Source organism: Marmota monax, unplaced genomic scaffold, assembly GCF_021218885.2.
Source record: "Marmota monax isolate L192 unplaced genomic scaffold, Marmota_monax_Labrador192_F-V1.1 WCK01_AAM20220418_F8-fsc00321, whole genome shotgun sequence".
Taxonomy (NCBI): domain Eukaryota; kingdom Metazoa; phylum Chordata; class Mammalia; order Rodentia; family Sciuridae; genus Marmota; species Marmota monax.
In genome coordinates this window covers 89,720-113,607 of record NW_026694856.1, presented here as the reverse complement: position 1 = coordinate 113,607, position 23,888 = coordinate 89,720, and the positions used below count along the sequence as shown (strand labels likewise).

General features: G+C 39.4%; 1 protein-coding gene across 3 annotated transcripts in view; it reads right to left on the bottom strand.

Annotated features, from left to right (window-relative positions):
- The window catches only part of Pon3 (paraoxonase 3), a 35,010-nt gene extending 16,823 nt beyond the window's left edge, over positions 1-18,187 (bottom strand). For 2 of the 3 annotated variants that reach the window (XM_046426385.2, XM_046426384.2), the window contains exons 1-4: positions 17,994-18,187; positions 16,269-16,339; positions 8,600-8,655; positions 4,602-4,767 (exon numbers count right to left, since the gene is read on the bottom strand). In XM_046426385.2, coding sequence (XP_046282341.1) covers positions 4,602-4,767; positions 8,600-8,655; positions 16,269-16,339; positions 17,994-18,067 — 367 coding nt within the window. In that variant the 5' untranslated portion in view covers positions 18,068-18,187. The remainder of the gene's footprint in view (positions 1-4,601; positions 4,768-8,599; positions 8,656-16,268; positions 16,340-17,993) is intronic. The other variant, XM_046426381.2, reaches the window with a different exon arrangement.
- Between the last annotated feature and the right edge of the window lie 5,701 nt (positions 18,188-23,888).

Sequence of the window (23,888 nt, the reverse complement as noted above, 5' to 3'; positions counted from 1 at the left end):
ATGTAAATATGAAAGTCGAAGAAAAACTAGCCTATTCCAGGTATTACCAACCTCAAGAATGTTAGCCTACCTGTTTTCACTTTGGAATGTATGATTGAGGGTAGAAAGCTGACCTCAAAGAGCACTGTTATCGGACCGTCAGGAGCTCTAAGTCTGATGAGCTCTGGATTTTTAGAAGGACTGGCTCCATTCTCCCATTACAGGACCTGTTATGTGTTCATCTTCCCTATTCCCTTCCTCAATGCAGTTTCCAATCACATGATGGAGCAAGCCTAAACCTGAGATGCAAAGTTTATACTCAGGGTCTCTGAAACAAGTTGGGCTCTCTCATGCAAATTAAGGAAAGGTGCACCCTCACAGGTGAATCTTTTGGTCTGACCCAGATGTGTTTCAAGACTTGGCAAACAGAACATGGATTGGATTTCAACCCTCAAACAATCTTTTGATTGAATCTTTGAACCAGACTCTCTTGTTGGACAGAATTGTGAATAACTATTCATGCTGTCTTGGTTTTACCCCTTTTAGCACCTCTACTTGAGCCTTCTTTCCATATAAGTTATGCTTAGTGAGGATACTTTTGTTCTCTCTCTCCTCATTTCATCCCTAGTTCTATGTATAACGTTTTGGTCATATGAATTAAATACAAAATAAAGGTAGGGGACTAATAAATAACATAGGCTGTTAATCATAACACACTTAACTTCTGGAAAATTGATTATATGACTAAGAGTTAATCTATTCACTGGTCTCATAACAAAACAAAACACCCCTTACCCCCTCTTTCTCCCCAAAACTCTACTTCTAACACCATCCTATGCAGTGAAGTAGCTCCAGGCTAAGTTCATTTAGGACATCTTCTCCCATGAAACATCTTATATGTAGCACAGTATCAGGCAAAAGTGTTATGGTTTTTGGATTATTTAAATAGAGCTTGATGCCCTAATTCACCCCAGTAAAAGATACAGGATTAGAAGACAGACTACTGATCCCAGTTTTCGATTGGCCAGTTACTAACAATAGAAATGAAGTCACACTTCATTGCTCTTCTCTCAATTCCATTTTATCCATCTATAAAATTGAGTAGTAACATGTGCTCTACCTGTCCTGCAGGATCCATTCATTTATTCTTCTAACACATATTCACTGAGTACCTGCTGTACATCAGATAATGTGCCAGGAATCCAACAATGAACAAGTAACCCGTGCCTTTATGGTGATGGTGATTATAATTTAAAGAAAACAAGGAAAGACAAAGATAAACAAAAGACAAAGAACACTAGAGTGCCTTCTTCATAGAGTGTCACCCACTCAAGAGTGACTATTAAGCTTGGATCTGAAGATGTGAAGAGGTTTCTACAGAGCAATAGCAGGAGAAGGAAAGAAAATTTTTGTTTGTTTGTTTGTTTTTCTGTTTTTTTACATTAGTGATCATTTTGATGAGTGTTGAGAAGAAATATGATAGGTATGCAACCTGAACCAAGATGGTGGAAAGGCTTCTCTGGGAAGGCAATATAAGCTGAGACCTGAATGATGAAGAGGAGTAAAGCTGGAAGTGCTGAAAAGACATTCATGGCAAAGGAAACAGCAGATGAAAAGACCCTAAGGCATGGGTATGACTAAAAGAAATTCAACTTGGCTGGTCCAGAGAACCTGTATCCAGTGAAAATGTCTCCATCTTCAGCACACAGATGCCAGAATATGTAGGGGAAGCATCCAGGAACCCAGGTTGTTCTGGAGATTTGGGATTTATCCTCAGAGTAATGGAGAGTTTAAAAAAGGGAGTGACAATCATATTTGTATAGAAATAAATCTTGCTAAATGTATGGAGGAGGTACAAGAAGGAAGGTACAGTAATGGAGTTAATGCAAAAATCCAGGGAAGTCAAGTTCAGAGCTTAGACTGGGCTGATGCAGCAGGATGGGGAGAGGTGGGTAGATTGCAGAGATATTTGAAAGGTACATCAGCCAGAACATTATAATGAGTTGACTGAATGGGTCAGAGAAAGATAGAGTGTCAAGGTTGGGCCCAGGATCTTATTTTTAAAAATAAACTAGAATAGATGAAAATGCTTTGTAAACTATAAAGCAATGCAAAACTGTTGGGCACAATTATCTTTTAAAGAAAGGCTTGTTAATCAAGTAACACAGAAGATTTCAGGGATTATTTAGCCTACTTACTAGCCTAGTGTTCAAACATTTTAGAGGTCTCCGTTTATTTGAAAATGAACAAATTTAGTCTGGGTTGTGGCTCAGTGGAAGAGCACTTGCCTAGCACATGTGAGGTACTGGGTTCGATTCTTAGCACCACATTAAAAAATAAATAAATAAAAATTTTAAAAATGAACAAATTTATGTTAGTGTAGACCAAAGGAATTGAACAAAGATACATTGAATGAGTGTGTAGAAACAATCTTTGATCATTCTTTTTTATTCATTAAAATCACCCTCAGCAAATTTCCACTTAGCAATTCATTGGAACTCCAGTAGATATTTGGAAAAATTAAAATGTTTTTTTTAAAATTCTGAATTATACCTCTTCAATTTGGTCTTCTCTTCATGCAGACACTATTAGTGATTTATTTTTTTTTTGGGGGGGGGACAGGGATTAAACTCAGGGGCACTAACCACTGAGCCACATCCCCAGCCCAATTTTGTATTTTATTAGAGACAGGGTCTCACTGAGTTGCTTAGTGCCTCACTGTTGCTGAGGCTGTCTTTGAACTTTTGATCCTCCTGTCTCAGCCTCCTGAGCTGCTGGGATTACAGGCGTATGCCACCGTGCCCTACTTGCTAGTGATGTTTCACCATTCTTTTTTCTATCGCTTAATGGAAACACACATACATAAAATTTAAATTAGTTTGGAATTATGAACTATGAACAAGTCAAATATAATATTGAAAAATGCTATTTTTAAAGTATCACAATGGTTTAACTATGCTGTGCTTTTATAATTATAATATAATTCCCATATCATTAGATTTGGTCTTTTAAAATGTAAAATTGAGTGTGTTTTAGTACATTCACAGAATTGTACAACTGTAATCACTATCTAGTTCTAGAACATTTTTATTTCCCAAAAAGAAACCACATACCCATTAGCTGTCACTCCCTATTCCCCACTCCCCTTGCCTCTGTCAACCACAATGTTGTTTCGGTCTCTATGAATTTGCCTATTCCGCTGGGATTGTAGGCATGCGCCACTGTGCCAGCTGGGTACAAGTTTTTGTGTGGATGTTTCCACTTCTCTTAGGCACACACTGAGGAGCAGAGCTGCTGAATCAAATGGTAACTCTATGTTTAACATTTTGAGGAACTGCTAGATTGCTTTCCAAAGTGGCTGCACCAGCAAAGTGTGATGGTCCCAGTTTCTCCACGGCCTTGCCCATACCTGTTATTGAAGGTCTTTTTATTATTATTATTATTATTATCATCATCATCATCATTCTATGGTTGTGAAGAAGTAATTCATTTTAATTTGCATTTCCTGAGTGACTTAGATGGTGGACATCTTTTTACATGCTTATTGGACATTTGCATAGCTTGTTAGGAGAAATGTCTTCAGATCTCTGTTCCGCCCATTTTTTTTTTTTTTTTAACAGAGCCTCCTTCATGTTAAGCACGTGTTGTACCACTGAGGTACATACCCATCACTTCTTATTTTATTTTGAGACAGGGTCTTGCTTAGTTGCCTAAGTTGGCCTCAAATTTGCCATCCTCTTGCCTCAGTTTCCCAGATAACTGGGAGTATAAATGGACACCACTGCACCCGGCTCTGACCACAATTAAATTGTGTTGTCTTTTCGTTGTTGAGTTGGAAAATTATGTATTCTGGATACAAGATTTTCATCAGATATATTATTTTGCAAATACTATTTTTCATTCTTTTCACTTTTTCACTCTCTTTATGGTATTTCTTTTTTGCTCAAAATAAATAATTTAATGTTTTCTGAGAACATCATAGATATTACTACTTCCATGCCTTTATTCACACCCTTTTCTCTACCTTCTCAAATATTTCCTTTATACAGCCCTTCTCTGAGAAGCCACCCTCAGCCACAAACCATCAGTTAAAACCTCTTATTTAATCCAAAATGTGTCAAATGCCATTTTATATATAGAAAATAATGAATCACTACTGAAACTCTAATGAATATTATAACTTACCCAATATTTATTTTCAGTTTTATTTATTAACTTGCTAAATGTTAATTATTTAAGAGAAAAAAATCTTGATGGTGTTTTTGAGGCAGAAAGGTTTTTAATTTTCATGAGTCCAATTTATCTATTCTTTATTTTATGTCTTTTTAATGCCACACAATTGTTTTCAAAAGGGCTTCAGTTTATGTGTTAGATTTCTGAGAACAGTATACAAAGAGGTTATGGTAGTCAGATAAGTAAAGAAGTAGATAGGTGAGAGAGACAAGGACCGGAGCCCTAATACTAGTCTTCCTTCTTTGATGCACTGTTAAAAAATGTTTTTATACACATTTAGACTTTTACAAATATTGTATAGCATCTGCCCTTTTCTTTAACATAAATGTAGGTAATGCATCAGTTCTAATTCCTTAATTTCCCCTCATCCTTAATCATTCAGGCTTTACCTTTGTCGATGAAGGTACTGATCCCATGTGGATTAAAAAATTTTTCGTCAAATCCATCACTGATTTTCAGTGCTTGTGCCCTTGGGTTTTGTTCGTTCAGATCCATCAAGTAGATTTTTCCTGACGCATCTGGTGCCAAATCTGGCATGCTTGGATATTTTAATCCCTTTTAAAAAATAGAGAATAGGTATGCACACATATACATATTAAAATAACATTTTCATGTGGAAGCTAAAAATCTCAAAGCCAAACAAAAATGTTCAGAGTTCTACATTCATTTAGATATCTGAGGTTTTCGACATGGTCAGCTCTTGCCCTTATCTGATTTGTGGGTTACCAATGTCATCTCAGCATTGGCTATGGATATGCGAAGAACCGTATTCAAGATAAGGAAACATTTTTAATTTAGAAAGGGTAGGACAAAAATTATAAAGCAAAAGGCCAGACTGCTTTGTTTTGTGTATGTCCCTTGGCAAGCCTACTGCTTAGTTTCCTCATTTATAGAGGAAATTGAAATTTGTGGTTGCTAAATATTCCTTATTCCTCTTTATTTTGAATGGATAGTGTTATCTCCTACTCTTCTAAAAAGACAACACCACTTTTTCCCAATTACCTACTTTTTCTCTCGGTTTCTTCAGTTTTACCCATTCTCTTCCTTTCTCCCTCTTTTCTCAAGGAAGAAGCCTCCCTCTTCTATTGTTACATTGACATCTTCCACCTATTTGCTTGTTCCCTGTTCTCTAGGGCCTGTCTTTAGAAATCATGACTTCTCTCTTTCTCTTGCTGTATTACTCATTTTTCACCAATAGCTTCTTCTTTGGCCTGAAAAAAAATTCTCATATTTCTCTTTCCTTGAAACAAATCTCCTAAATTTACTCCAAATACATGTTTATTTCTCTTCCCTTCACCATCAAATTTTTCAGAAACATCACCTGATTTGCTCCAATCCTCAATTCCCTGAAATCAGCATTCTGCTCCTGCCAGCTGTAAAAATGTCTCCATGAAGTTCTACCAATGGTCTCCAAAATATTTTACTTGACAGCCCTTCTATCCTTCCTTCCTTGCATCTCTGAGGTACTTGACATTATATGTCAAAAAGTCAAAGATAGAGTTTAGAGATAGGAATACTGCTTCCATTCCTCCCCGCTTGGATTTCTTCTTCCTTCTGTCCTCTTCCATCTCTTTTCCCTTCTTGCTCTTTCCTGGTAGGTCTCATTCGTAAGATTTCAGGTATCTCCTCTGCACTAATGACTTTCAAATGCATGTTTACCTATAACCTGTCTTTTTGGTGCTCTAGCAAATACCAAATACCACCTAAGGGCAGCTCAAAATCAATTTGTCAAAATCCAAGTAAATATCCTCCTGTTAAATTCTTTCTCTCATGGATATTTATTCTTCTCTTAAGGACATCACCATTCTTACAATATCAGGCATTCATAACATTCGATCTTCAAGTCCATTCTATCTCCAGAGCCAATTGTCTCCAGGCCTAGTAGCTTAGAGAATGGGAGCACTGGAAGAAGAAGAACGTGAACATCTAGTCTCTACGTCCCCTTTCACCTGAGGAAAATGAAGTGCAGAGAAAAGATTTGCCTAAATCATCCTGATCATTCACTGTACTGCCTTTTTCTGCCAGGAAGAAAAGTTCTGCCTCTTTCTGCAGGAAGAAAAATTTGAGAGTGGAGAATATTGCTCAGGAAGATACCTCAAGTACACCTCTGTAAACACCTTGGTAGCCTGGAGACAGACGAGGGCACTGCCTACTAGGGGAAGGACTAGGTGCTCTAGAAATGACTCAGCCTGAATTAAGTGTAACAATGAATAAAACCCTTCTGATAAAAGGCCTCACACTCACCATGGTTTCTGTTTAAGGTAGGTGAGAATTAGTGGCAGCAGTCCTACTGTGTGCTAGTGATGAAAGGTAACTCTTTGCATACTATAAATAAACCCATGGAAATGGTGACAATCATCTGGAGATGCAGGCAGCTTGTTTTCTACAACAGACTACAGGTATGTGTGGACAATCATCGAAATCCTCCACTATTCTCATTAACCACCCCATGCATTCAGGAAAATTCAAGTACCCACCTATGCCAGGGGGTGTGTTAGGTGCTGGGTATGTCAATGACCACTTCAAAGTCCCGGTTCTATGAAACTTGAAGTCTAGTGATGCAGCAACAGGCCAGTACATCAGGATGTATGGCATATGAGAGCATTAAAGTTCAGAGGACATGGGGGGCCATAGAAGAGAGTCCATCCAGCAAGGGAGTGCTATGGAAGACTTTCCTGAGGAGGTAGAGTGTCACCACAGTGAGGTCCACGAACAGGAGTTAGCTGGCAAAGTGTGAAGGAGAGTAATCTTGCCGGCAAAGAGAAGCATGCCAAGTCCCAAGTCAGGGAAGAAAATATCTTGTTTGGCACCTCTGAATAGACTAAAAATATCTACTGTGCAAAATTACTCCCTAAATCTGTAGCTTCCAAACATCTGGGATGGCAAGAAGAGGTGAAAAGGAGAGACCAACAAGAACAAGATCTTGAATGTGTTACAGCACAGAAAGATTAGAAATAACCAGAGCATGATCCTTAGCCTCTAAGAATAAGTTATTTGTTAGTGTGAAAAAAGAGACTCATTATTCAGAAATTCATGTTAACATTCCTCATGTAATATTTGAGATGAAAATATCTTCTTTCTGCCCAGTAATAATTTTGAAGCTTCCTTACAGTGAAAACAAAACAAACAAACAAAAAAGAATACAGACAATATGATTGATGTATGTACATTCCATGTATGTATTATATATCAAAATTCATTCTGCTGTCATGTATGACTAAAAAATAAATAAATAAATAAAAATTAAAAAAAAAGAAAAAAAAAGAATACAGGAGTAATAACAAACATTATTTCCTAATAGCAAAGAAATTTCCTAGCTACAGAATCATCATTTTTGAAGGTCTGTTTGGCATAACACTAAAAATTCAGCTTGACAATAGGAAATTTAGGTCAACAAAGTAAAATCTTTTCTTTTTTGATTTTGGAAGAAAAATAAAGAAATAAAATCCCAACCATAAATGCCACCACCAGCGGTTTAAAATCCAAATGAGACCTCCCCTGTACTTTACCATGCATAATTCAGAATTTAGAATTTCAGGACATGGTTACATAGGTGCCTCATTTTTGTCCAAATATGTTTAGATTTAAAATTCATGTTCTCTTGTGATATTTTTAATGGCCAAATGGAATATCAGACATTTAATTCTAGCAATAAAAATTCATTCACATTAAAAATATGATAAATCCACTTATTCAAAATCTTAAACCCAATTCCAATATGTACAAGTGCATGATAATCTCAAAACCCATTCCAACTTAACAAATACATGATAATTTTCAACATTTCACAAGGATGCAATGGTTTTGCTTATTGATTTTCAGTCGCTGGCATAATTTCGAGATCATTCCAAACTCAGAAAGGTGGTATTAGAAACAAAATGTAGGTTCTTCTCTACTTCTGTTTGAATGACGTGGAAAGAATGGCAAAGACTCTAAGATGAAAAGTGCTCAGGGTTTTGAACTGAGTTAACATTCAATCCACTAACACAGAGCTCCAAACATAAGCAAGCAAAAAGAATACGAGTTTGTGAGAAGATGACTACCGGAAACAGACCCAATCCATCAGGGCAATGATGGAGACGGTCAGCAACAGGACAGATCTGAAGATCAGCCTGGGAATCAAATGGAAATCAATACACATTTATTGAGATCGTAGTGAGTGTGCAGCTGACCACAGGGAACTGCCCTGCATGGGGCAGTCAAAGCTGGGCATTCCTGTGGTGTTCTAATTAGCCCTCCAGATTCCTATTTGGGCTTTTTTAGTTGACTTGTCTACCCAGAGGCGGGATGAGAGTATGGGGTCCATCTGGCAGCCCTAGCTGACAACATTAATGCACTGTCTATACAACTATTGATGTGAGCATCAGAACAGCCTGGATATACTCACATTGGAGATAAAAGCCAGCCCACTAGGAAGTATATCAATATCTTCAGAGCCATTTTCTGTAAAGAAAAGAAAAGAAAAAAAAATCAGAAAGATGCATATATGAAGGTTTAAAAATAAATCTCTTAGTCCAAACTTTGAATGTCTTTTAGAAAGTACACTGACTTTTCAACCATTTACTTGGGAAACTCTAATATAGTTTTAACTTTCAGGAATCCCACAGGCATGCTACTGTAGAAGAACGCCTGAGTCAGACTCCTCAAATACTACATTCTTTTTTTAGAACTCATTTTCAAGATAAAAGGTAAATAACTAGAGAATAAATTTCTATCTTAGATTTATCTTTGAAATAACAATTTTCAGGCTATGTCCTGAGAGATTCGGCTTTATTCCACATAGAAGGCTTGTCTACAGACTGAATGATAAAATCTGGAAAGTCATAATTGAGAAGTTCTCTTATAGGCCTCTCTCTGAAGCATTCCTCCTCTTTGAGCTTGTTGAGTCCCCCCAAATCTATCATTATACAGCATATTGAGAAATTACTAAATAATTATTTTCTGTTATAAACAGCTATAGGTCTTAGGATAAACTATTGAGTATAAATGAATTTGAAAGAATTTAATCAGATATCTCATTGAGAACTGCTCTTGAGCTTTTTTTTTCTCATGGAAAGAAGCATATAAGATAGAAATTTTGGTTGAGAACAAGATGAAAAAGGGGCTGGCATGGTTTATGGTAGGGAGATAGATCCACTCAAGACCTGGTCCTAAGCAAGCAGGACTGATACAGAAGGCAATGGGCATCTAGGTTGGTGAACTATATTCTACAAATATCAGAATCAATGTGTACCATGGGCATATGTTCTTAAAAGCGTGAGGTACACCCTCTTCCACTAAGAGATAAGATCTATCATCTCTCCCCTGGAGCCTAGGCAGACCTTTGTAATTGCCTTTACAAACAAAATTAAGCAAATATAATGCCATATCCAAGGCCAAGTATCCTAGCCGTAGCTGCCCAAGGGCACACACACTCATGGTCTTTCTGTATCTGTATGTCTATCAATTCTATCTCTTTCTCTCCTAAGGCATCTTGGGATCCCTGAACTGAAATGTAAGAAATATGTTTATTCTAAAGCTACAGAGGAAAGAATGCAGAGAAACCACACAAGGTGGAGAGAGAGATATCACAGGAGCCCCAGAGGACTCCTGTTCCCAGCTCTTGAGTTGCCTTCGTGGATGCAAATAGAGCAGGTGAAATGTCCCCATCAAGTCCTGTCCAAACTGCAGTCATAGGGCTGGGGTATAGCTCAGGGAGTAGAGCACTTCGCTAACTTAAGCAATGTCTTGGGTTCAATACCCAGAACCATAATAAAACTATGAATTATAGTCATAGTGAAATAACTGGTTTTTTTTTTTTATGTCACTAGGTTTTCAGGTGGTTTGATACACAGAGATTAGAACTTGTGGAAAAAGGTTACCCAGGGAAATGGATTACTAGGTTGTCACTTGGCAATTGAAGGAGAATGGGGAGAATCTAGGCAATGAAAGTGGGACGAAACCAAAAAAAAAAAAATGCAAAGTTGAATCAATAAAATTATGAGTAATAGGCATTGAAAACTAGAAAAGAAAGATTTAAGTTTATTCACTATACTGAAGGTCAAAACTAATCCCCAATTAGAAATATGAAAAATAAATTAACTAGATCTTTCCATTCCCTAAAAATGCTGGTTAATCAAGATTTACCTGTACATAGTATCTTGGTGCCTGGAAGATTTAGTGCTATTTCACATGGAATGACATAGACATTGGGAGAATCCACCACATAAAAACAAAGGAATTTTAAGCCAGGCATGGTGGTACATATCTGTAATCCCAGAGGCTGAGACAGAATGATTGCAAGTTCAAAGACAGTCCCAGCAATTTAGTGAGGTCCTAAGCAACTTAGAAAGATCCTGTCTCAAAATAAAAAAAAAATAAAAAAGGGCTGGGTTGTGGTTCAGTGGTTAAGCACCCTAGGGTTAATCCCTAATTAAAAAAAAAAGTCAAATTTTAAAAATCACAGATTATTTACTTTTCTAGGGTTTCTTTGGCATCATCACATACTCCTACTTGGTTTGTTTCACCTTAATCTCCTCCCCACCTCTTTCCTAAGTATCCAGGATCTTTGATTCTTTCTCATGGCAGAGCACACATGCTATTTGCATAGTTCACTCCAGTCCCATGGCTTCAACTTTCACCCACCACATGCTCTTGATTCTCTTATCTCTACATCTAGTTCATCAAGTCCATCAAGTCCAAACCATTCTGTAAAGTTCTGTGGTCATTTGTATGTTGAATATTTCTCTTTTCTTTTCTTTTTTTTTTTTTATTCAACAGGTTTCAAAATGATTTGGAATAAGTTCCATTTAACTGTTTGTTGTTGCTTGTTTTTTTTTTTTTAATGCCAATGAATGGCACGTCTGTCTCAAGTACCCAAAGCAGAAAATGTGAAGCAATCTTTGATGCCTCCCTTTTCCTTAATACCTGTTATGGTGATACAAGGCGTCCCTAAAAGCTCATGTGTGAAAAAACACAAGAAAGTTCAGAGTGAAATGATTGGTTTATGAGAGCCTTAATCTGATCAGTGGATTAATCCCCTGATAGGGATTAACTGGGTGGTAACTGTGGTCAGGTAGGGTATGGCTGGAGGAGGTGGGTCACTAAGGGTATGCCTTTGGAGTTTATATATTTTTTTTGATAGTAAGGGGAGGGCTCCCCCTTCCCCCAATTTCTCTCCACCCTTCCTCCTGGTTGGTACAATAGCTTCGCAATAGTTTGGCTGTGTTCCATACACCCATTCTCTGTGTAGCTGACAGTCATATTTCTAAATTGCAAAGTTGACCTTGTCATTTCCCGGCCTGAAAACTTCCAGAGGCCCCATAAAGAAGCAGTACAAATCACGAGCTCCTTGATCTAGATCTCAATCCCCCACATCTGGGACCCCGTCTCAGTTCTCCCAGCTCCTGCCATCATCTCTGCATTCCAGCTGTGCTGTGGCACCTCTGTGCTAGTGAGATGGGCCAGAGCCACCTACATACCTGGGCACAGGCTGCTCTCCCTTCCCATATCACCCCCGCCTCTGGGCCAAGATCGCAGGCTCTTAGAAGGGGCATGGGAGGCAGTCCCTCATCCTTCCCAAATTTTCCTGGTTTCCATTTTTACTTACTAATACATCCACTTTATGTACTAAAATGGACACCGGTGACCACCTCCACTATGACGTTTCTCACACGAGGCAACTACCCTGTATTCATTTGTTAATTTCCTACTAGACAGAAAACTTCCTAGAAGCAAGTACTGTATTTTATTCAGTGTTGTATCTTTCCATCTGACACAATACCCACCTTTTCCAATGTAGACGCTTTCAATAAAAATTGGTTGGCTTAATAAGCAAAATAAACATTTATAGGTTTTTTTGAATTTTTTTTCTCATTTTGAAGTTCAACTTCAAGGGAATGTTATTTTCTAAATGCAGATGATGCCCAATTTAATAATAGTTTGAATTAACAAATGGTGCACAAGGGATAAGTGTTCAATAGAAACCTTACTTTGGATTTTGAATTCTGAGATTTTCCTCAGCTGTCTCTCCAAGTTGGGCTGTGGCAGTGAGCTGCAGCTCCCCCTCAGTCACTGGGTCATGAGGGGAAACAATTGACATTGCATGGGGTACTGTGTAGCGAACACAAGACATTCAGTGGGTTGGTGTATGGAATGCATGTTGGACTTGGGATATTTCCAATAGGTTTCTCAAGCCTTAACCTGCATCATAAGTCAAGAAGTCACTGTACAAGATATTCCAAGTCGTGTGCTCTCTGGTTGGGCTCCTTTTCTCTTCCAAACACCACTTCACATATCTCCGAAGACAACATAAGTCTACTTCAATAACTCAGTTTTTGGAGGTATTGCGCTCCTTCCAGAGCACAAGGAAGTTGGTGCTCTGCATTCAGAAGTATAAAAAAATTACCAGTTCATCTACTACCACCCTCCTTAGCCCTGCCTATGCTGCATCTGCATGATGGGCCCAGTTCCTATGAGCAACAGGGGCTCCTGTGGGAGTAAGAGCTCCAGAACAGTCTCCTCTGAGTTCTCCCCACACACTCATTAATCTGCACACAACCATCATTAAAACCCCACTGCTAAGCCAAAAAAATCTGTCTTATGAACAGTAGGGTACCCACTGTTTTCTAAGCTATCAATCCTACCACGACTTGGCATGATCTTTAATCTTCTTCATGTCTTTACTCATTTCCTATAGGCACCCTGAGAAAGGGTCACAGCAGAATTTATCATCACTTAGTTTTATAATTATTATTCCTCTGTTTGGAGAGAATGTTATGATAGCCGGCTAAGAAAACAAATGGAATCCACTATAGAGTAACAGCAAATCTTGTAGACGGGAGGCTACAGAGGAGAAAAAAGGTGGAAGGGAAGATGGGAGGCCCCAAATTAAAGGCTGCCCACATCAGCCCTAAGAAAGCTTGTTATATTTCAAGTGAACATTTGATCAGATGCCAAGGACAGTCAAGTTACTTCCTGATTAAAATAATCCTTGACCTTCAAAGCCATGACGCAAAAGATCAACAGTACAAAAAGAACTATGGGGTATACTTTCTGGAGGAATAAATATTTCACCTTTCAGTCTTTCCTCCAAGAAAGAATATTAGGGAAGGAAAACAAAAAAGGAAGAGTTTCTCCCATATATAAAATTAACCTCCAAAGTCTAGTCTTGAAAAAACACATATTAGTACTTCCTTGAGCTCTGTTATTCCTGTCTACATTCTACCTAAAGTCGATCAGTAGTTCTCCACCACTTCATAAAAACTACCATCAAAGAATTTTGTAACATTTCTGTTACAAAATGTGTTGTGAGTCAATAAGACAGAATTGGGTCTCAGCTGGGCATGGAGGCACACGTCTATAATCCCAGAGGCTCAGGAGGTTGAGGCAGGAGGATTGCCAGTTCAAAGCCCAGCCTCGGCATTGTAGGGAGACTCTAAGCACCTCAGAGAGACCCTGTCTCAAAATATAAAAAAGGGATGGGGATGTGGCTCAGTGGTTAAGCACCCCTGGGTGCAATCCCCAGTCAGCCTATATTTAGTAATATTCCAGCTGCTAGTATTTTCTGTTTTCTTCTGCTGCAACATTTTCTTGGAGCTTCTGTTACAAAATGTGTTGTGAGTCACTAAGACACGTAGCATCACACGACATTGAGTATGAAGCCACAGAAGAAAACCATCCTGATTCCCACTTTAGGTCTGTCACCTTCTAGTTCTGGACTTTTGGGCAAGTAGCCTAATTCTTCCAGGTGTCGATTTACTATTCTGTACAGCGCAGACAGCAGCACCTACACTACAGATGAGTGATGAGGATTCCATGGAGTGCATTTAGGCTCCAAGCCTTTGATGAGCCAGCTTTTTAATTGTAGATGTATATGGGTATTGTCCTAGTGAAAAATGACCCATGGTCAGCCTAACTTGTCTATTTCTTCAAATATAACATGTAAATATATACAGTAGATATAAAAAGCAGCACCACATTATTTTTTTTCTGCTGCTTCTATCCAGCTTCCATTTATTTTCTCATTTTCTTCAAAATATTTGGATAATCAGAACACTGACCTGCGACTCACAATATTAACTCCAGTTTTAGTTTCTGGAATTTGGTAGAGTTTTACAATCTAAAAGTCAGACCAGACCTTAGCAATCATCTAGTCTAATTATCCCATTAAATAACTCGGCAGGCTGCTGTCTTTTGAGAGATTTATGTGCAGTAAGTATGATTATTATTCCTCAAGACAGTAAACAAATATGTAAATGTCACATTTCTTTGTTCTTCAAATACAATTAAATCTAACTCTGATCCTCTATTTCAAGAAGCTGATGGGAAACTGAATGTGAGGCATTACTGGGTCTCTGGTAGGATTGTGCAATGATCTTGGTGGTGGTTCTTAAAATCAAGCAGTAAGTTTGCTCGCTGCCAGGACTATGGGGACCCTTTGATTTAGACAATTCTGCCACTTGCACAATTCTGCTGTGCACAGTGTCTTTGGTCTAGCCTCCCTAAGGATACCTTGTATCCCTCCTTCTGAGGTCCTGCGCCTCTCCAGAATGCTGTCAAACAGTGGGGCAGGAGTCCCTGCTACTCAAAGAAAGCCACATATTCTCATCCCTTTTCATCAGAACCCTTCAGAGGCTCAGGTTCTCAAAATCAAATATCAGCAAGGGGTTTGTCTTTCATTATGCCTTTTGGCTGGCAAAACCAACCACTTCTAAGATGGGGAAGAACAAGGTCCTGATGACTCCTTTATAGAAATTCAGTGGGAAGAGAAGTAGAAAACCCAAACCAAAAGAATCCCCCTTTTTTTGTTTATTTTTGGTTTTTTAAATACATATAGCAAGAAAAATAAAATACAAATTCATATCAGAAAATAAACTTTCCTGTCACATACCAATAAATAAGTCACAGTCCTTGACCTTAGGGGTTTGCAAGCCGAGAGTGAAAGCGAGTATTTGTTTTGTAGTGTTAGCTACAAAATAACGCATGTGGTAGATGCTGTGAATGAATCAGAGTCTCTGAAGGCTGTGAGAACTCAGAGGAAAGACATGAGTAGCTGATTTCAGGCAGCAGAGATGAAGGCTTTCGTAACTAAAGGTAAAGAAGCAATGAACACGTTCCCAGGGAGGTGAGCAGATTCTATCCTGATTTTTAATTATTTTCCAGTAGCCATGTCAGGAAAAATTAGAGGCTTGGATCCCAAATAAACAGTATGAGGGTGACTAGTAGATGAGATCGGCCCCGTAGGGGTACAGAAGAGACACGTGCCCCTGAGTCTTATGGGCATCCTGAGGGACAAGGGGGAAATGAACGGTTCCTGGGTTTTGAACTAAGCCTCTTGAAGATGGGATACCACACACAGAAGTCTAGACGATCTGGCTATGGGTGGGGACATGACGGGAAACAACAGAGATGTAAAATAGACTTCTTCGAAGATTGAGTCAAAAGCATAGCTACCCTTTAGTTGACGGGAAAAGAAGGCCTGCTGTTTGAGAAGTTGGGGATCTAACTGTGGATTTTAGAGTAATTTTTTTAAGAAAGACATCTAGGTAGGCTGAGGTTCTCCAGGGTAAATGCTAAGTCAAATTCCTCATGGTACTTGCTGGTAAATGTAGAAGGAAATAATACCTGAAGATAAGACTCTCATCAAGGAGAGTGAGGGAGGCAGAAAAAAAAAAAGGAAAGAATAGAAAAGAGAAGGAGAGGAGGGAGGGAGGGAGGGAGTAGCACAGGAAGGAAAAGAGAAAAAAACTAAGGGCAGGTAACAGAAGAAAGGCAAGAGAACAAAATACCACACAAGGGGAAAGAGGGAACATCAGCAAGAGAACAGCCAGGGAATAGTCAAATATATTCTTCAAATGACAAGAGATATGTCATTAAGGAAACAGGCTGAGAACAAGTCCTAGATATTGGTATTTTGGAGACTTTGCATGGTATAGCTTGGGTAAAGTGGGTGATGCAGCAGCCACATCACGAGTGTCTAAAAAGTAAGTGAATCAAATCATTTTTTTTCAGGCTCAGTTAGGTGGATGGTGACCAAGAAACTGTACGAGCCCCTGTAGGTGCTGTCACATACATACCAAGTCCCTCTATGAGATAGCAGTTCTGGAGTTCTACAGGTTCCAATTCTCGAGTTGCATTAATTCTTTCTCTGTAGAAAACAAAACCCAATACAGATGTCAAGGTACTTCAAGAGTGGTTGACTCTTCGTGCTAGTTTATGAATGACATAACAAACAAGTAGGCAACTCCTTTTATTTATGTCTTTCCCTAACATGGGCTTTATATGAGTAATGTGCCCCATCAGCTAACTTTACTGTTATTGCTGAAAGACTAAACATGATTACACATGGTAAATACTTGCTGTCCAAATAAAAGACACGATTGAATGGTATGAGTAACTGAATGATATTATTAATTTAAGTGCACAAAGTTGTATTATTTAATTTTCTAAAGTATTATCTATTATAATTGTCTGCATTTCTGCCCTTCGTCCTTTATGGTCGTGCATTTTTGGATCTCCACCCCCACCCCCAGCCTCTACCAAATGCTTCCATAATTTCTACATAATTTGTCTCTGAAGAGTTAAACCTCATACTTTTACTTTCATCGTATTATTTTTAAGCTTATACTGACTTAGTTTGCAAAACTGTAAATTTATTCAGCTGACCGCCATTTAAACAATTGGCCAAATTATTTTGGGGTCCTGTGTTCCTATTTCCACAGTGAAGCATTCTTCTAAATATTATGTATTTTACTAAATAATATTTGGAAAGACTACACTTGGCTTATCTTTTAATACTAAGTAATATTTGGGAAGACTACACTTACCTTTTAATTACTTACAAAACATACCCCTTAGGGTTGGTGGTATAGCTCAGTGGTAGAGTGCTGCCTAACTCTACCCAGCACCACCCAGAAGAAAAACAAAAATCAACCAAAAAAAAAAAAAAAAAAAAAAGCAAACAGCAGACAAAACAAAAAACCCTTAAATAGACTTTATTGTAATTTTATGATTCCATCATTTGTTTACTCTGGAAATAAATGTAACAATAAACACTTCAGCTAAACTAGAAAGTATCGCCAACACGCACCAGACATCTCAATAGATTGTGAACGTGAACTTCTGAGAAGAACAACTACTACTTAGGAAAAGAAATGAAAACAAAACAAAACAAAAAACAAACAAACAAAAAATCCAAAGACAGCTGAAGGCAAGCAGAGGATTTAGATCCATTCAGGAACATATACGTCGTGTCACTACTTGAAAATTCTTTCGAGCCCAATGCTGACTCCCTGAGACCTTAGAGAAATAGGGAACACCTCGAGTTCTTCCACTTCAAAAGGTCATATCCCTCCAAAATGCCAGTTACCACCTGCAGGTGTTCCAACTCTTCTGTGCTGTTGATCTCGCTCTTGGAACCCGGGATAGGCCCTGTAACTTAGTACTTCTCAATGTTCACTCAGGTGTCCAATGACTGTGTCAGCACTAAAGAGGCAGCTGGTGGCCTGTCCCCTCCCCCAAGTCCGGGTGCGTCCCCCAGGGGTTTGCTTTTCCACAAGCAGAGTGTTGAGGGTGACCTGGGAAAGCAGGACGTGGTTTTCAGAAAACAGATGTGGGCGTTTCTGCCCCATCGCCCTGGGAAAGACAGACAGCTCACTTTTCACAGAAGTGATTCTCGGAGCACTGGATGGGATTGAGGAGTGAGGTTTCAAACCTGCGCCTGCCATCGGGGCCGCCCTTGACCTAACTTGGACCACCAGAGAAAGAGAGCCAAAGGAGCCCCCGTCGAGATACCCACTCACCTAAATGCCAGTAAGCGCTCCCCGATCAAGGCCAGGCTGGCCCCCAGCAGGGTCAGCACCACGAGCTTCCCCATGGTCTCGGGGTGCCCAGTGGCGACCAGCGGGCGCCGCGGATTTGCGCAGGGTGCCGTGGCAGGCTCGGTCACAGACGGTGATAGGCGCCTGCCGGACCCCGCCTGCCCGCCGGTCCTGGGGGAGGTGCGCTGTACGGGGTGCGCTGTCAGGTGCTGCGGGCTCCGCGCCTCGCCGCCCAGGTTCAAAGTCACCTTTACGAGCAGAGTTCAAGGAAACCTTTATTCGTGGGGGTTCAAGAAACTCTTGCTCGGTTCCGAAGCCACCCTTCCGCGCGCTGTTCCTTTCCCCATCTCCACTCCAGGTTTCAGTGACAGAGAGGGAGACAGGATCCGCCAGTTCAGGATCAGCCAGTTCAGGGTTGTGGTTCTCTTGGCAGCTTTGGCAAGAACGCACCGGATCCTGGACAGATGCACTGAGTTTGCTCCTAAAAACCTTGGAATTTAACCTCGGTTCTGGACTGAAGGGGGGCTGAAGGAGCCGGGGAGGGTGGGAAGCTAAAATTCATAGCCCCAAACTTGGGGTTTCTGGCAGGCAAGACCTGAGATGAGATGAGCAGAATCTCTCTGGAGACACTGAGGAGGAGAGAAAATAACTGGAAGCCAAGATCTTAATCTCATTCTTCTCTGAGATTTGGGGCATAGGACCTTGCCTTCCAATGTCCATAAACGACATCAGAGAGCTGAACGTCAGGGGTGTCCAGTTCCAGGACTTGGACTGTGAATAACAGTATCTGTCTCCAACGTTGGTGGGATAAAGAAAAGTCAGGAGAAGAGGAGGAAAAGAAATAGGAAACCAGAAGATGAGAATGGAAAAAAAAAAAAAGTTTTCTTAGGAGACTTTCAAAATTTTCCTTGACCCTTGTTTCTAGGATTTCAGTTACTCCCAGGTGAGGAATACACTTTCCCCTTTTCTAAAGATGACTGAGTTGGAGGAAAATGGCTGAAGAAGGGAAAGACGTGGAGTTTAGGCAAAGTGTCATTTTCTGGTGTGATCTTATTTTTATTTATCAACAAAAAGAAATAGTAGTCCTGTTGCATTCAAGTGAGTAAAAAAAAAACACCCATTTTTTTGAAAGATTGAGATTGTCTAGACTTAAGGATATAAAGAAGGATAAGGTGATCCTTGATCTGTGATACATAAGTATAATATGAATACATTATATAAGATGAATAATGAAGCCTTTCACTTGTGCACCACTTAATTATGTGCTGAGTGTGTGCTTATAACCTTATTTATGTTAACTTTTCAATTCTCAGAATAACCTCTTAGTTACATAGCATTACCCCTTATTTTGCACATGAGAAAACTAAGGCACAGAGTGGTTGTGAGATTTGCCTTAGGTCACACAGCAGATTAAGTGGCTGAGTCCAACAGTCTGGCTCCAAAATCTGTGCGGCCTCCACAATGCTGCATCTATTAAAGCTATGGAAGAAGGGGGATGCTAAAAGCACATTAACATCTGGAGTTGTAAAAATAAGACTATTCTCTTTAAGATGAGTTATTTACTTATTTAATATTTTTTATATTTCTGGGGATCAAAGCCAGGGTCTCACACAGGCTAGGCATGTGCTGTACCACTGACCTATACCCTCAGCCCTAAGATCGATAATTCTAAGAATGCAAGCATAGGAGGGACTGGATGTTAGTTCCACGGTGACTTGGGAGAAGGAGGGCTTACAGAGCTGAGGACCCAAGGGGTGTGATACAGGTTTGAGTGTCAAGCTTCCTGGGTTTGGACTAGCTTTAGTTAGGCACTTAGCTTGTTAAAGTTTCAGATTCACCTTCTGTAAAAGGGCATCAGCTTTGTAGGTGGCTTAAAAGCAAGGGTGATAATAAATGTAAAGTGCTCAGCACCGTGCTTGACACATTATAGAATTCCACCAAGATCAGCCTGGGTGAAGTCTGAACCACCTCGAGGCTGAGGGCTTCTGTGGGAAGAGACCCTGCCCATTGACCACTGGATCCTCCAGTGCTTTCCACTCTATGCTTAAAAAATTATTTCAATCAATATGACTAAATGAGTGGATCGGAGGAGGTGGATGGATGTTGAGAGCCACAGCCTGAGGGGCCCCAGCAAACTTCCAGCTGCCAGCAAACTTCCAGCTGCCGGCTGATGATTGGCTCACAGCAGCCCCAGCAACATCTAGCTGATTGGCTCCTCGGCCCCAGCAACATCTAGCTGATTGGCTCCTCTGCGGTGATGCTCATTGGACTGTTTCCCTGCCCTTTCAGACCACGGAGCTGCTCATTGGGGGACTTTTTTGGCTCCGCCCACGTGACCCAGCCAATCGGCCTCAAGAGCAGGAGGATTGTGGGAGGTGAAGAGAAGCTTGTGTGGGAGAGAGAGGCTTGGGGAAAGCCGGTGGTGGCAGTTGAGGCTCTGAGGGTTTTTCCTGAGAGACTATTTTGTTTGTTGTGTGTGGTTCTAAAAATAAAGTTAGTTTCTTTTGACAAGTGGCTCCTGATTGTGCCCAGCCAGACTGCGGCATTTGGTGGCTCGCACGGGGAGCGACTGAGGGTAAGTGAACTGCTCGCCCCTGAGGGCAGGGCGAGAGGATGGGTAGCCATTTTAAGATTCTTCTTTTGTTATTTTGTTTCACTTTTGTTTTAAGTTGCCTGTCCCTGGAGATGTGTAAGATGGAAGAAAAACCGCTCACATCTGAGGAACAGATAGGGAGAAAGGACGGATGGACATTTCAGGAGGCTATTATAATGATTTTGTGTTGTTCCAATTTTGTTTCACTCAGTTTCAGTTTTGTTAGGCGTTATCTTGTTGGGTTGTATTATAGTAGAAATACGGGATCAGAAATTAGTAAAAAACAAACTGAAAGAGTGTTAAGTAAATTGTTAGAGGAAGGAGGCATCTCAGTAAAATCAAGAACAATCAGGGCATACGTTGATACAATACAAAAATGTAGCCCATGGCTTTTTAAGGAGGAGTTGTTAAATATATCACAATGGAACCATCATGGTGAAGATTTAAAAAGAATAGAAAAGAAAAGCCCAGGGACTCTGCCAGTTGGCACATTGCCATTGTGGACATTCGTATCTTGTTTGCTTAGTCCAAAGCCTTCAGTTCAGACAATGGTAGAGGAAGGAGAAGACATAATGATTCAAGTAAAAGAGAAGGTCTCTCAAGTTAGTCAGACAGAGGAAAAGATTCAAGTAAAAGAGAAGGCCTCTCAAGCTAGTCAGACAGAGAAAGAAAGTGTAAAACAGAAAAAGCCATCAGGGGGAAAGTTACAACAGGAGACTGCTACTAACACCTTTCTATCACCAGAGGGTGTAAGTGTCCAACCAACAGCACCACCTCTACAGGAGACTGCTATGGGCTACTGGATACAGGTGCAGACCTTAGCATCATCTCTCGTCAAGAATGGCCAAAACATTGGCCATTACAACAAGCCACTCAAACGCTTCGAGGCCTAGGAGTGGCGACTAATCCCCATAGAAGTGCAATGGTATTAGATTGGAAGGATCCTGAAGGATGTGAAGGAACTATACAGCCATATGTATTGGATCATCTTCCCGTAAATTTATGGGGACGAGATGTCCTAGATCAATTAGGTTTGACATTAACAAATAACATCAACCAAAATGCACCCACTATTATGACTAGACAAGGTTTTAGGAAAGGAAAAAGATTAGAAAAACAAGAACAAGGTATAGCAGCACCAATACAAATAGATCAAGGAACAGACAGACATGGGTTGGATTTTCAGAAAGGGCCACTGAGACAATAAAAATTACTTGGAAATCAGAAAGACCAGTATGGGTTCCTCAGTGGCCCCTGACTAAAGAAAAGATACAAGCAGCCCATGACCTGGTCAAACAACAATTAGCAGAAGGACATATACAACCTTCTGTATCTCCCCATAATACTCCCATTTTTGTCATCAAAAAGAAATCTGGTAAATGGAGATTATTGCAAGATTTAAGAGCCATTAATAATGAGATGGTTATTATGGGACCTGCTCAATCAGGGATTCCTCAGTTGTCTGCTTTGCCAAAAACCTGGTATGTTTTAGTTATAGATATTAAAGATTGTTTTTTTTCAATTCCAATTCATCCTGAGGATAGTCCACGTTTTGCATTTACTATCCCTGCACTGAATCATGAAGGTCCTGATCAGAGATATGAATGGAAAGTACTCCCTCAAGGGATGGCTAACAGCCCAACTATGTGTCAAATTTATGTTAACAAAGTAATCCAGCCACTTAGAAATCAAAATCCTGAACTACAAATATTTCACTATATGGATGATGTATTATTAGCACACAAAGATAAAAACACATTGCTAGAATGTTATGCCACACTTACAAACTTATTAAAAAATTATAATCTAGAGATAGCAATAGATAAAGTACAATTAAATTTTCCAATTAATTATTTAGGAGTTCTACTATCCTCAACCATGGTCCGTCCACCAAAAATTCAAATACGAGTAGATCAACTCAAATCACTTAACGACTTTCAAAAGTTATTGGGAGACATAAATTGGATAAGACCTTATTTAGGTATACCAACAGGAGAGTTGGGACCTTTATTTGATATCCTAAAAGGTCCATCAGATCCAAATTCACCCCGAATGTTAACGCCTGAAGCAAGAAAGGCATTAAAAATCATTGAAACATATATGGAAAATATGCATTTGGATAGAATTGATATAAGTTTGCCTTTATTATTTATTGTACTACCAACAAAAAATATTCCTACAGGAGTATTTTGGCAAGAAGGTCCATTATTATGGATACATTTATCTTATTCTCCTAACACTATTCTTACTAGGTATCCTGAGGCTGTAGGACAATTAATACTCAAAGGAATAAAAGCAGCGAAGGGAGTGTTTGGAATTTCTCCCAATAAAATTATTACTCCATATACTATGAATCAAATTGATGAGTTAGCTAATGAGTTAAATACTTGGGCAATAATCATGTGTAAATCTAATGTTTCATTTGATAACCACTTACCATCTAATCCTTTATTGTCTTTTTGGTCATTGCATCCTGTAATTTTTCCAAAAATGACAAGAAAAACACCTATCATAAATGCTCCAAATATATTCACTGATGGGTCAAATAATGGTACAGCAGCAGTAGTTACCCCTGATCAAACTTTTACATTTTTAGTACCCAAACAATCAGCTCAAAAGGTAGAGCTTAATGCAGTTTTACAAGCTTTTGTGATGTTTAAAGATTCTGTATTTAATTTATTTTCTGATAGTCAGTATGTAGTTAATGCTATAGTATTTCTTGAAGATGCTGGTAGGATTTCCCCTTCTTCTACTGTTTTCTCTTTGCTTTCCACTATACAAAGTCTAATCTGGGACAGAAAAGATCCATTCTTTATAGGACATATCAGGGCACATACAGGATTGCCTGGAGCCCTTAGTTTGGGCAATGATTTAGCAGATAAAACTACACATGACATACATATTTTCTCTACACTAGAAGAAGCTATAAATTTTCATAAAAAGTTCCATGTCAATGCTAATACTTTACAAAAGCGTTTTAAAATAACTAAGGAACAAGCTAGACAAATAATAAAACAATGTCAAAATTGTGTGACCTTTTTACCACAAGTTAATCTTGGAGTCAATCCTAGAGGATTGATACCTAACCATATTTGGCAGATGGACGTCACACACTTGCCAGAATTTGGAAAATTAAAATATTTGCATGTTACAGTTGATACTTCTTCTGGATTTTTGATGGGCTCCCTTCATGCCGGAGAAAAAACTAAAGATGTTATAGCTCATTGCTTACAAAATTTTGCCACTGTGGGTGTTCCAAAACAGTTAAAAACAGATAATGCCCC